Genomic DNA, 13,348 nt, shown 5'->3' with positions numbered 1-13,348 from the left:
GTTTGTCAGGTTACAAATAAATAGGTTAGTGAAAGACAGGAGTCAACTGTTTTGGACCACATATGTTCTGAAACCAGCAAGTAAACAAACAAAATATTCTGTTGTCTTTAATCTGACTTCTTCTGTAATGTAAGGAGAAAACAGCTTTTTACAGAAAAAAAAAAGTAAAGTATGCTATGAAACTCCTTTGTAGTTAAATATGCTAACTCTTATGTTCTGCCCGTTCCCAAAGAAAAATTTTGATGGCTTAGTACACACAAGAAGAAATATCAAGACATGCTGTAGTTTTCCCCTTCACATAATTTTCATTTCAGTCAGCAGTCTGCTGTTCAAATAAAATAAATTCCTGCTCAGAAGTCTGATTACAGTTATATATTTCATGCAATCACACAATGTGAATCTTACAGATATGCTGTATACATTATTCAAAGGAGAAGGATGAGCTCAGTCCGACATCAAAGCACATTATTCTCCTTTTCCCATAAATATAATAACACAATTTCCTACATTGAAATGAAGCTGTATTTAAAGAAAGGATAGTATGGAAATACTACTTCTCGATAAGTGGTACATCACACATTTTTAACCAAGTAGGAGTTTCAAAAAAGACTAAGTAAAACTCAAGAATAACCAGAACAATTACTTTCATGCACTTTTTGATATTTTTATTAAGGAGAGATATTGGGATACTTTGTATTCTTAAGATTAGAACATTAAGTTTTATACTAATCTAGACAAAAGCATAGACAAAAAATGTCATTCTTCAAAATATGTGGATGCAGCACTTTAATTTGCATCCAGGCTGAAACATGGTCTGTCTTCCTTCTCCCAAATAGAGAGAGTACAGCATATTTATTTATTTATTTATTATTTACCCAGAAAGGAGACAAGCTGGATTTCATGTTCCACTATGCTAGAAATTATCTGCATAAAGTACTAATCATTCAAAAAAATGTAATAATTTGAGATATTGAAAAAGGACAATGGCTTAGAGCTTCTTTACAAGAACTTGTCACTGCCCTCCCATGCCAATTTTGTTTATGTCCAAATTATACTTCATCTGGCAAAGCCACAGAAAGGTTTAAACCATTGCTAACGTTGCTAACCAATTGCTTATCCCCAGTTATATGCCATGTCTGTAAAATCAAGCCACTTACAAAACTTATCAGCCATTGCAGTGTCTGATGTCATAGCCCTCACAGGAGGAACCCCAAAACCACTGTTTTTGCACAGCACAAACCATGTGAAATTAGCAAGAAACAGATATTATTGGATGTTCTGCACAAGCACTCCAAGTCTCCCCAGGTTCATATCAGGATACTGCAGATATCTTGGGTTTGCTCTGAAGGGTAATGCAAGCATGAGATTCACCCAGAAACATTTTCTCAAATGCAACTGAAGTCTATCCCTGTGCATCAGCTTTTATCTCCAGTGATTTTGGCAAAGGCCAAATATGACTTGCTGAAAGAGTGATTTATCCTAATTCTACCTTAGAGTGCCTCTGGGAACCACCCATATCTTTCTACTGATTTCAGAAGCAAGATTTGCTAAAACTAAACTCCTAACTTTTGCATTTCTAATGGAATGCATTACCCCCAGTGCATTGTCATTCACTGAAACACACTCCACACCCATCCTTTTCAGATAGGTCAGTGCTACCCAACAGTGCCAGGATCCGCAACATGATCCAGAGACTCCTAAAGTAATCAATAATAATTCTGTCATCTGGTATTAGCAGCTGGAATGATGTATCTCTTCTTGCTGCAATGTATAAAACATACTGGATTTTTCAACTACCTGAAAAATATTCTTTTGCAATTTCTATTCAGTAATCCTTCCCACTTCACAAATACTAACCTTCTTCTAAACACTACAGCAGAAAAGAGTGGCAAATAATGTACATGAATAACATCCTTACTTCCAAAACAGCAGTATCTGTCCTGTTCATAAATTGCAAGAATCCCTTGTTACCCTGTCCATAGAGAAAACAAAAGCATGCAGTTCTTGTTAGTGGAAGACAGATGAGATTTTTCTCCAGCCTAGGTTTGTGGAAAATAGCTTGATCAGAATTATGTCTCATCCTGTCCTCTAAAGGCTCTATCACTGTCGTAAATGAGAACAAGTTTTGGCTTATTGAAACTGTTAGATTTGGAAGCCTTATTCTTTCTACAAATCGTGGTTCCATTAAAAGTACTGGCTTTCTCCATGGCATTAAAAAATACAGGAAAATAAATTAGAATACAAAATCTATTTATTCTTTTCTAACTGCATAATCCTTTGTTGGCACAGCTTTTGCAGATAGTCTCACAGCAATAAGACTATACTTTATAAACATGCACAGTTTTCATGTTTCTTTGTTAATACTATATTGTTCTCTTTAATATTTGGAATGTATAGTGAATTTGTGACCTCATGTATCATTCCTGCTGCACAATTATACTTTCTGTATGTGTGTGTGTGTGTATTTCTACATTTCAGAAGCTGCCTGTAAGCAGTTTGCTCTGTTCCCAGATTGTCTGAGTCACTCCTGTGGCATCTGCAGCAGTTTCTCCTAAGCAGCACTACGTCCTGGAAAGGGCTGTCAAGACCAAACTATTATTTTCTGGCAAAGGACAACAGCTTTAATCAAAGAGCTAACCCTGATCAAATTTTTATAAATCATTAGCCAATAGGTGATGAAATATGATAGTTTTTATTAGTGTCACTCACACTGTCATGCCAGACCTGGAAATCCATGACTTGTCTCAGTTGGATAGATTCCCAGCATTTAACAAAACAAAACAAAAAACTACCAAAAAAACCCCACCAGCTGAGATGTGAGTACATTTTGCTAAAACTATGTGCAAACAAAAGATGAACCAAAGGCCAGTTTAAGTTTTGAACATCAGAGCAGAGGACTCATAAGAACTATCTATTTCTTCTCCAGCATATATAAAAGAAATTACCCAGAATGGTCCTGAACTATTATTCAATCATGTTTCTCCTTACTCCATAGCAGAAACTAAAAAGCATACTTAAACCTTCTGTATTAAGATGAAATATCAAAAGCCTTGAGACAATGACAGGAACTAGAAGCACCTTTAATTTATCTCCAGTAAGCCGTTGCTGAATAGTTGAAGCAGCATCTAGTTAAAAAGAGTTTCAGATATCAGTCCTGCTTACATTTTTAGTGAATTTTTGGAATTTCTATTGATCCATTAAACTCATCTTTTATTTATAGAGTCCAGATAGTTTTTTTAAATCAAACACAAGAGCAGCTTACAGGGAAATACCATTTATGGATGCAATTCCATGAAAGAGATTCTCTGTAAAAGGGCACTGGATCAGTGTAGTTTTTAGAAGGACCATTCCAGTAATTTTTTGCAGTCTTCTGGTCACATTTAAGCCATCCAGTTGGGTGAAAGCTGTGTGAGGCCTGTATTTCTGCATCCTTAGTTCTGGCAGATTATATAACTTAAAGTATATTTTAAATATAAACATCAGTTGTTTTCATTTGCTATTTTGAACCTAGAAAGTAAGCAGGAACAGGGACCACAATTAATTTTAAGTACTTCATTCTCAGCTGTTATGTTTTTGCCCTGTCCTTTTTTTGTGTACTTTTAATGGACATATGGAAACAGGAACCTTTATCAACACATTTTTTTGACAGACATAAATGAGAGAAGTAGAATATTTCCATAATATATGTCTCAGTACCATTAATTTTTAATTTCTTCTTTGTTATATCCCTTGTGCTGTTAGTTTTCAAATTTCCAGTAGTTTACTTCCTTTCACCATAGTTTCTTAAGTGCTAGACATATTTTTTGTTGCAGTTTAAAAAAAAAATCTTGTTTCTAATCTTAATTTCTTTCTTTCTACTTTTTCTTTCCTATAAGCATAGCATTTCATTTAACTAACATTATGAAATTCTTAAGCTTTTTTTTTTTTTTACAGAACAATTGCAATGTTTACACTTAATGGAAGATTTTATCACAAGCTGCTATATTGAAATGTTAGTGCCTTTATCCATCCATCCATGTCCCCCATGTCTCCTTATGGCCACTAGACCAAGCATGCAAGAACAGAATATGCAGCCACTCCATTTCACAGAGTTAGAACCCAAATATGAGTCAGATGTTAAGGAAGATGTCACCCCAATGGGCTTGGCAGAGGTCTGCACACATAGATCCTCTTCTGCTGTTGCCCCCTGCTAAGTGCAGAGAAAGGAGTACAAGCATGTACAACAGAGGGAACAGACAGTAAAAATAAAATAAAAACAGTAAAAAAAATGAAATCACAAAAATCCCTGTGTATTTGTCACAGGTAAGCTATGCTTTACATTTTAACATACTTTTGAGGTTTTTTAATATATTTTGTTCTCCTATAATTCCTTTTCTCTGCTAAGAACATTAGAAGTCCTTGCCTTTTTAAAAAATCTGGTGAGGCCTACGAAATCCTCAGTTTATTGTTCAGATTAACAGAGAAATGTCCTGATGCTATAGGACAATTCACAATTAATTTAATTTCTTGAGCACTAACCAGTTGGAACATCTCCAAATCTACTAATCTTTCCTTCCTATTTTCCTCCAAGTAAAATAAGTAACTTCAAATTGACTATAAATTTGTCTTTTCTTTTAATGAACTGACTTTGTCAAACCTTAAGAGTGCAATTCTTCAAATAACCTTATTTTATTATGACTTCTGATTCTTGTTCTTTGGGAGATCAAACTTGATTATATTTGTGGCTAAAATCAGTTGCCTTAAATTAAAAAAAAATGAGACATATCATACTTGTTGTTGAACAGATTAGAAATCTGCAGATTTCTATAAATCAATTCATATTGGCAGGTAAGGTTTGAGGAATTAAGACTTTAGAAACAGGAAGGGAACCAAAAACTAAAACAAAGCATCTGGAATAGAAGAAAAGTTTCTGAAGTCAAAAGCTCAAATGAGCCTAAGCACAGGAACAAGTGACAATCAAGGAGGGACAGTGGGAGACAGAAGCCATGATGTGAGGCTGTACAGGAGAACAATAGACAAGAGGAAAAAATAAATTCAAAGCATCAGAATAACCTGAGGACTTGATTTTTCAGCAGTGCTGAGCACTACTGCACGTTTGGCCCCAAGTTTTTAATGGACTGGTTCATCACAAAATCTCGCCAAAATACCTGAAGCATTTATGCATCCACTTATTTAAAAAGCAAAAACCTACACAAAAATAACTTTACTTAGATTAAAGGAAGCAACATGTCTAACTAAAGGATAATAAATTTAATTGTCAGGTGTGAACATAAAGGTACAAAACCTTAAGAAGGAATAAATGTGTATATTTTCAGCTTGTGTAGCTAAGTGACAGATAAGAGAGTGGCAAAATTATCTACCTTTATCCAGTGTTCACTGTCTTTCTGGGAAAGGGTTGATAAGTTACAGAAAATTGCTAGTCTTCAAGTATGGCTAATCTATTGACAGCATTACTATAAATTAACCCATACAATTTATATAACTATAGCATAGTACAAGCACTCAAACTTGGCAGCTGAGTAGGCATTTCTCAGAACCATGGATCCATCATCAAGATGCCATGAGGTACTTTGAGTTTATACTCTGTATTTTGCCAAGTGATGCAAGTGAGGGGTTGCATTTTTAGCAATGCTGCATTGTGTGAAATTTAAAAATATTAACTTGCAATTTTCAAGATTAGAATGAAAATATCTGATTTCTGATTGTTTTCAAACTTTAATTTTTTATGTCTGCAAAATCCATTCCCATACACAAAATTCCAGGTGTTATAAATAATAAGGCATGTATATGAACAACAAAACAGCTGAGCCATACAGGCCTAGGCAATAAAAGCTGACATACAAAATGACAAAAATTTATGAAAGCCCACGAAATGCATGACAAATGTTGCAAATTGATCAGGTACTACACCACTTTAAATTCATAAAAGCATAAGACAGCAAAAACTATAAATCACTGTGAAAAAAATTATACTGAAAAGCATATAAAAATCATAATGTCTTTCCTAAAAATATGTGCTCAAGACATAATCTAGTGGAAATAATGTACCTCTGATGCTCTTCCCTTAGTAGTGTAGAAACAGGACACTTGTAGTCCCCAAATTTTCTCACTTAGCCATATGCTGGCTGTGCATAAGGAAGCAGACTCTTGCAGTCTGAGCAGAGCTTTGCTGAGCAGCCCCACAGTTTCTGGTTATCCATCTACCCTTTGGTTGCTCCCTGGTTTTCCTGCAGCAACTGGCATCTCCTGCAATCCAGGTATATGATGAAAAGTTCAACCACTCTGCTAGAAGGGGAGCACTGTAACCTTCCAAGTTACTCTTAGAGTTTTTATGTATTTCGCTTTTACAGAAGAATAGCAATAGTAATATTTTCATAGTTTTAACATAGGCAAAATATTCTTTCCATTAAAAATAATGGAAAAGCACTGTTGTCATGACATAATGAATACTGGAACAGTTAACAGACTCCTGGAGCACACCAACGATAGATTTTTTCTGTTTATGAACTCTGAAACAAAAGAAGGAGACAAGCAAAAGAATTGCATGGCTCCAAAGATAACATTGTTAAAACTATTTTTTTCTTGTGACACACAATGACTTGTCAAATCCATTTGTACAAGTTCCTGAACTTAGCTGTTATCCAGGTTAAACTAGCTCTGGCAATCTGAAAAAAAAAAATAAAAATTGAATTATATGCAAGGAATACATTTTTTTGGTAGAATTTATCGTAATGGAGACAATTGGAGATAATGGCTGAAAATAAGCAGAAGCCAGTCTGTGGAACTAGGGAGTGAAATAGAAGACATCCACTTGCTTCAACATATTTATTCTCTGCTACTTTGTTATCTTTTACTTCAGAATTTTACTTTGTTATACTGCCACAGAAACTAAGAGCATTCCTGCCAAGTTCTTTTGCGTCTAACCTACAAAAAGGACTATTTCTGTCTTAAGTTAGTAGAATGATGATATGCCCTTTACCTAATAATGACTTTTTTAATGCCTGGGCACAAATTTACCTTTTGGGCTACCTTTTGTGAAATAAATCACACATCAGAATGGCTGGTGATTCTATCCAAAGATAGGCATTAGGTTCCCAGTTTTGTATAAGATACATAATAATGGAGAAAAAAATAGGACAGCACTTGGACACAGTACCATACAATAAATAGCTATGTTGCTCATTTAAAATTACACAGAAAGAAAAAATAATTAAATTCAAGCCACATTTAAATAATTAAAGCAACCTTAGTCAAAATATAATGGAATCATAGAATGGATCAGGATGGAAGGGGCCTCAAAGGTCATTTAGATCCAGGTTGCTCAAAGCCCCATCCAATCTGGCCTTGAACACTTGCAGGGATGGGGCATCTACAAGTTCTCTGGAAAACCTATTCCAGTGCCTCACTTCTCTCTAAGTAAAGAATTTCTTCCTACCCTCTGTAAGTTTAGAGTAATTCCTCCAGGTCCTATCCCTACATGCCCTTGTAAAAAGTTCTTCTCCCACTTTTTTGGAGGTTCCCTTCATGTACTGGAAGGCTGCAAATGGGTCACCTCATAACTCTTCACTTTTCCAGGCTGAACAACCCCAACTCTCAGCCTTTCCTCCATCCTTCTGATCACCTTTGTGGCCTCCTCTGGGTTTGCTCCAGCAGGTCTATGTCTGTCCTGTAATGGAGTACTCCAGGTGGAGCAGACAGGGAGAATCATTTACATGTAATATATCATTATAAACTGCTTTGGAAAATCAAAAGGCTTTCTCAATGCCCTGTACATCCCCACCTTTTGCCAACCTGACCATAGCAAAATAATTAAGTTGGCAGTTCTGTGATGAATTTCATTCCATGTATCCTTTTCAGGACAATGAAACTCGAACTGTTTTGCCTCACCTTTAAACCACCCCTTCGAGTTTTAACCCAGGTTGGTGAGTGCTCAGGCCTGCCCTGTGAAGGGAGCCCAGCTGAGGGCAGACACAGGCATGCAGGTACCCATGGCTGCTACACACCTTCCCAGCAGAGAAGGGAGCAGGCAGGCGCCTCACAAGGCCATGGCAGGCTCTGCCCCATGAGGCAGCAGCTCTTGGGCGGTGTGAGGGCAGCACCAAGAAAGTCCTGGTGGACAACGAGCTGTCCATGAGGCAGCAGCGTGCCCGTGCAGCCAAGGAGACCAGCGGTATCCCGGCGTGCATTAGGAATAGCATTGCCAGCAGGCTGAGGGAGATGATCCCGCCCCTCTATTCAGCCCTGGCGAGGGCTGCACCTGGAATGCTGTGTCCAGTTCTGGGCTCCTCAGTAGAAGACAGGTCGCTCCTGGAACGAGTCCTGTGGAGGATTATTGAGGACAATTAGGGGAGCACGTCTCTTAAGAGAAAAGGCTGGGAGAGCTGGGCCTGTTCAGCCTCAAAACAGAAAGACTGAAAGGGAACCTTATTTATGTCTATAAGGGATATCAAGAGGATGGAGCCAGGCTCTCCTTGGTAGTGCCAAGCAATGGGATGTAAAGTAACGGGAAGAAACCGATGCACAGGAAGTTCCACCTGAATACGAGGAAAAACTTCTTTACTGTGCAGTTGACCACACACTGGAACAGACTGTCCAGAGCAGTTGTGGAATCTCTTTCACGAGAGATATTCCAGACCCGTCGAGATGCAATCTTGTGCATGTGCTCTAGGATGACCCTGTCCGGGCAGGGAGGACCAGATGACCCACTGAGGTCCCTTCCAACCTGGCCCGTTCCGTAACAGGGGCAGCAGGAGGGCGACCCTCCACGCCGGGCGGCCGCGGCTCCCGGGCCCGGCCTGCCGCGGGCATCCCGGGCGCAGGCGCTACCCGGGCGCAGGCGCTGCCCGCGCGGCAGGGGCCGGCGTGGGGCGGCGCTGCCCGGCTGCCCCGGGGTGCCCGGGTCGGTGCCTGCCGCCGCCCGCGGTGCCCGCGCTGCCGGCGAGACGGGGCCGCGCTAACGCGGGGGTCACACGGGCCGGGGAGCGTGCCGGGGCCGGCGCGGGGCGCCGCTACGCGCGGCGGCCGGTGCGAGTCGGCGGAGGGCGCGCAGGCGAACGCCAGAGCTGCTACATCCGGGCTGCGGCGGCGGCACCTGCCGCGGCGGGGGCCTCGGTGACATTGGGGCTCGGCGGCTGAAGGGGGAGGCAGCGCTGCGGAGCCCGCAGAGAGCGAGATTTTCCACCCCATCCACCACACCACCACCACCCCGACACCATCGCCATGGTGCTGGGCACCATCATCACCCACGCGAAGAAGCACCCGGCCGTGAGTACCTGAGCCCGATACCCGGCCCCGCATCCGCCCTTCCCTGCCGTGGCTCGGTGTCCCCGGCCGCGCCGGTCGCCTCCTCCTGGCCCATCCGTCTCTTGGCATTCCTGTGCGTGCCGAACCCCTGACCGCCCGGAGCTGACCGAGCAGACACGGCCAGGTCCCTTTGATCACCGCTTTCTGCGGCCTTGCTCGTGCTGCAAGGCTCGAGGTGGCCCTTTCCGATCTTCTTGCCCACCATTTGCCCCCAGTCTAGCCCTCTCGTGTTTTTGGTTTTGTTATCCGAGTACAGACGGTAGGGGCCATTTTGGCGGTAAGGGACGGTTGTCTGTCGCAGAAACGCGATGTAACGGAATTTTTGGTTTGGTTTTGGCCTCTCTGTTGTAGGACTGTTTTTATCATTCCTGCCTCTTCATAGCTGCTGGTTCCTCAATGACCCCAGGGATACCTTGCGAAAAGGGAACTTATCCCAGGGGTTTAGAGGGCCACCGTGTTTGTAAAATCCGTAAGATTGTTCTTTGGCCTGCCATAGCTGATGCCAGGGGTGCTGTGTATCAATACTATTTTGCTATATTGCAGGATGATACTTAATTTTTTTGTGTTGTTTTTCCAGCTGATCCCTCTGTTTGTGATCATTGGATCTGGAGGTGTTGGTGCAAGCCTGTATCTGATGCGTTTGGCAATGTTCAACCCTGACGTTAGGTATGTATTCAGTAATTCCCAGTGCCAGTCCTCTTGCTGCATATGTCACGCTCCACTGCCTTGGGTTTTGTGTTTGTGGACAACTTAATGGCTTGGTCCAGTGTCACCTGGCATTAGGTGTGTGGAGCTTTCCTTGATTTGGAGATCTCTTTGTTTACCATGATACCTAGAGACTGATGACAAAGGACAGTGCCTTTTTCTGTGGAAACTTGCTTGAATGGGTGATTCAATTGCCTAATAACCACAGTACATATTCTTTTTTTTTTTTCAATTTGGAAGATAGTGTTAATATTCTCTCACATCTTGCATTTCTCTCAATAGCTGGGACAAGAAAAATAACCCAGAACCTTGGAACAAAATGGCTCCCAATGACCAGTACAAGGTAAAATGAGAAATACAGATTTGCAGGAAGCATCATATTAGAGGTGTAGCCTACTGCTATAGGATGTTTGATTATATGGGAAAGCAGTTGGATGAGTGATGTATTCCTTTTGTGCACCGTTTGTTTGTCTCTAGAACTCTGAGCAGAGATGGCTGAGTTTGAGGTTTAAAACTCTCCTGGTGGTGGTTTATAATGGGGTGAAAGGAGACTGTATGAAAGCAGTCATATTTATTGCACTGAAAGGAAAAGAGCAACTGTAAGTGAGAGGAAGAATTTACTGGCTCATAATACTCAGAAATAAATTACAGGGAGAAAGACAAAACCCCAGAAGATCAGTTTTCTAAGCTCTAAGCTGTTGGCCTTTACTCAATGAGAAGCACTGCAGGAAAATGTCAGTGTTTAATGTAACCATGAATTCAGGTCTGCAGGTCTTGATTTTTTGAAAACAAAACAATGTTAACAAAATAATATCAGTAAATAACTGGATGCAATAGAAATTTTCTTTAGCTAATATTCAGCTAATTTCATTGAACTAATGAGGAAGCATGCAAAGCTGTCTGAAACATTTGGTAGTTTACGGGTGTTCTGAAATCGTAGACTCATTTATGTTGGAAAAGACCTTCAAGATTATCGATTTCAACCTTTGACTGAACACCATGTTGTCAATTAGACCATAGCACTAAGTGCTATGTCCAGTAATTTCTTCCACACTTGCAGAGATGGTTACTCTACCCCCACCCAGGGCAATCTGTTTCAATGTATGACAGTCCTTCCTTCCAGTGAAGAAATTCTTCCTGAGGTCCAACATGAACCTCCTCTGATGCAGCTTGAGGTTGTGTCCTCTTGTCCTGTTGCTGGTTGCCTGGGAGAAGAGGCCACCCCCTACCTGGCTACATCCTCTATTCAGGGAGCTCTAGAGAGTGACAGCCTCCCCTGAGCTTCCTGTTCTCCAGGCTAAACAACAGCAGCTCTCTCAGATACTCCTCATGTGACTTACTCTCTGTACCTTTCACCAGCTTTATTGTCCTTCTCTGGACATGAATCGTGTTTTAATCATGCTTTACAGAAGTGCTATGTTAGTTGATTGCTATTAAAAATATTTTAAGATTATTTTCAAGCTTCAAAAAAAGCAAACCTACTGTGTTTTCTAAGCTAGTGTCTTGTTTGGTACCATATACTACTATGCCAATCATTGAAATAAGTAGAAAAATCCCACACTTACAAAACAAGACAGGTTGCAGTTCCCTTAAAAGTCCGAAAAGAAAATTTCATTCTTTGTTTTCATTGCCAGTTCTGGAATGTTGCTGGTTTGTAAATATCTAAACTTGGCAAATCCTGCATATTGCACAGCACAAATTCTTTTAAAGAGTGCATGACTTGTGTGGCATTCCCCTTCTGCCTTAACATACAAACACAGCCTCAGTGTTTGCCATATTTGGGTGTGAGAATCATTGGGGACATTTTTTCCAAATCTGCCTTGTGGGAGATGAAAAGGACATATATTCTAATTAAGGATGACTTTAGTAAAAAGTTCTTGCTATACAAGTCTAGCTTTTGATGGGACTTTTTTTCTATTGTAAACTTCTCTTTGTCATATTAACTTCCTCACTCTTCTTCCAAAGAAGAGTTGATGACCTGAGGATTACTGTAGGAGTTGCAGACAAAGCTGTAATTTGAATGTGCTGTAGGCTGTTGTGTTTTCTTTAAAACAAATTTAAAAAATTAAAAATTGGGTGTAACTAAAAATAATCAAACTGATAGTTATGTGCTTTTCATCTTTTTGTTTTTTTAAGAAAAACTGTGCTATCACATGCTTGCTGTCAAGTCAGGCTGGGATGCCAAAATATGCAGTTTGTTTGCAGTTAGTCTCTCACGCACATGAGTTAATAAACTCATTGTCCTCCATCACTTTTTGGGTCGTTCTGGATTGCTTGTAACAGGATCCAATTACAATAGTGAGAGGATCCATTCTGACTTTAATTCCTCCTTGTCGTTTGCAGTTCTAGATGCAGCTACCTAAACCAAACTTGGCTTTTGTAGCACTGTGCTAAATGTTCCTTTGTGCCTCTGTCTGTTCACAGACACTGTGCTTTGCACCACATGGCAAGCTGGTTTTTGCCTTCAGTATACAGGAGCCATAGATTTTGAGCAAAATGAATAAACTCCTCAGTACTGTAAAAAGTTCCTCTGAATGGGCTTCTAATTCTGGGGGTTAAGAGGAGACACTGTTGGTTTTTTCTAGTGGAAGACATGACCACTCATTTTAAATGCAGAGCTTCTAATACTGGATATAGAATAAGTATTAAAAATTTACTGTTTATCAAAGGCTTTTGTTTATTTATTAGTTCCCGGTTCACAGACTCAAAAAATGTTTTCAGTTTCCTGGTGTAAGTTCAATGATGTATAGTTTTAGTAAATACCAGGGAAAATGTGCAATCAAACTTCTTAATTAATATTCCTTCCCTTCTCTTTCCTAGTTTGTCTCGGTTAATATGGATTACAGTCGCCTCAAAAAGGACCGTCCTGACTTCTAAAAACACAACAATGTCCATAAGCTGCACAGAAAGGTCTTCCGGAAGCTGTTCGCACAAGTGTCATGTTTAATCATCCAGGAAATAAGTAAATTTGCCTCACACAGCACCAGGTCATGTGTTTGAAAGTGTTTTGATGAGGCTTAATAAATGTTTAAAACTTGATGTGTCTGCTCATTCATTTTGCAAAATGACTATATCCTCCTGTTAACAGGTTCTGCTGTATGGTTTGTCAATAAGCAAAAGCCAATTCATGTTTCCTCTACAAGAAATCAAAGTTGGTGTGAAGTTATGCTCAGTGTGTTGATCTCAGAAAAATAACTGCATGCTCATGCAGCTATACCAAAATTCAAGAACTTGAAAGCATGTATTTATATGTATGCATATATATTTTTTCAATATACCTGAATTTATGTACTTGCCCCTTTAAGAAGTTTTGATTGCAGAAAAGTCAATGCCAACAAGT

General features: G+C 40.0%; 1 protein-coding gene across 1 annotated transcript; it reads left to right on the top strand.

Annotated features, from left to right (window-relative positions):
- The first annotated feature begins 9,081 nt into the window (after positions 1 to 9,081).
- NDUFA4 (NDUFA4 mitochondrial complex associated) lies at positions 9,082 to 13,047 on the top strand. Its single transcript, XM_064704391.1, has 4 exons — positions 9,082 to 9,264; positions 9,881 to 9,969; positions 10,291 to 10,351; positions 12,829 to 13,047. Exons 1-4 carry the CDS (start codon positions 9,220 to 9,222, stop codon positions 12,883 to 12,885), a joined length of 252 nt encoding a protein of 83 aa, XP_064560461.1. The 5' UTR covers positions 9,082 to 9,219; the 3' UTR covers positions 12,886 to 13,047.
- Positions 13,048 to 13,348: the final 301 nt, after the last annotated feature.

The sequence above is a fragment of the Zonotrichia leucophrys genome, chromosome 2 (assembly GCF_028769735.1).
Source record: "Zonotrichia leucophrys gambelii isolate GWCS_2022_RI chromosome 2, RI_Zleu_2.0, whole genome shotgun sequence".
Taxonomy (NCBI): Eukaryota; Metazoa; Chordata; class Aves; order Passeriformes; family Passerellidae; genus Zonotrichia; species Zonotrichia leucophrys.
The sequence above is the reverse complement of the archived record's forward strand: the minus strand, read 5'-3'. Positions and strand labels throughout refer to the sequence as shown.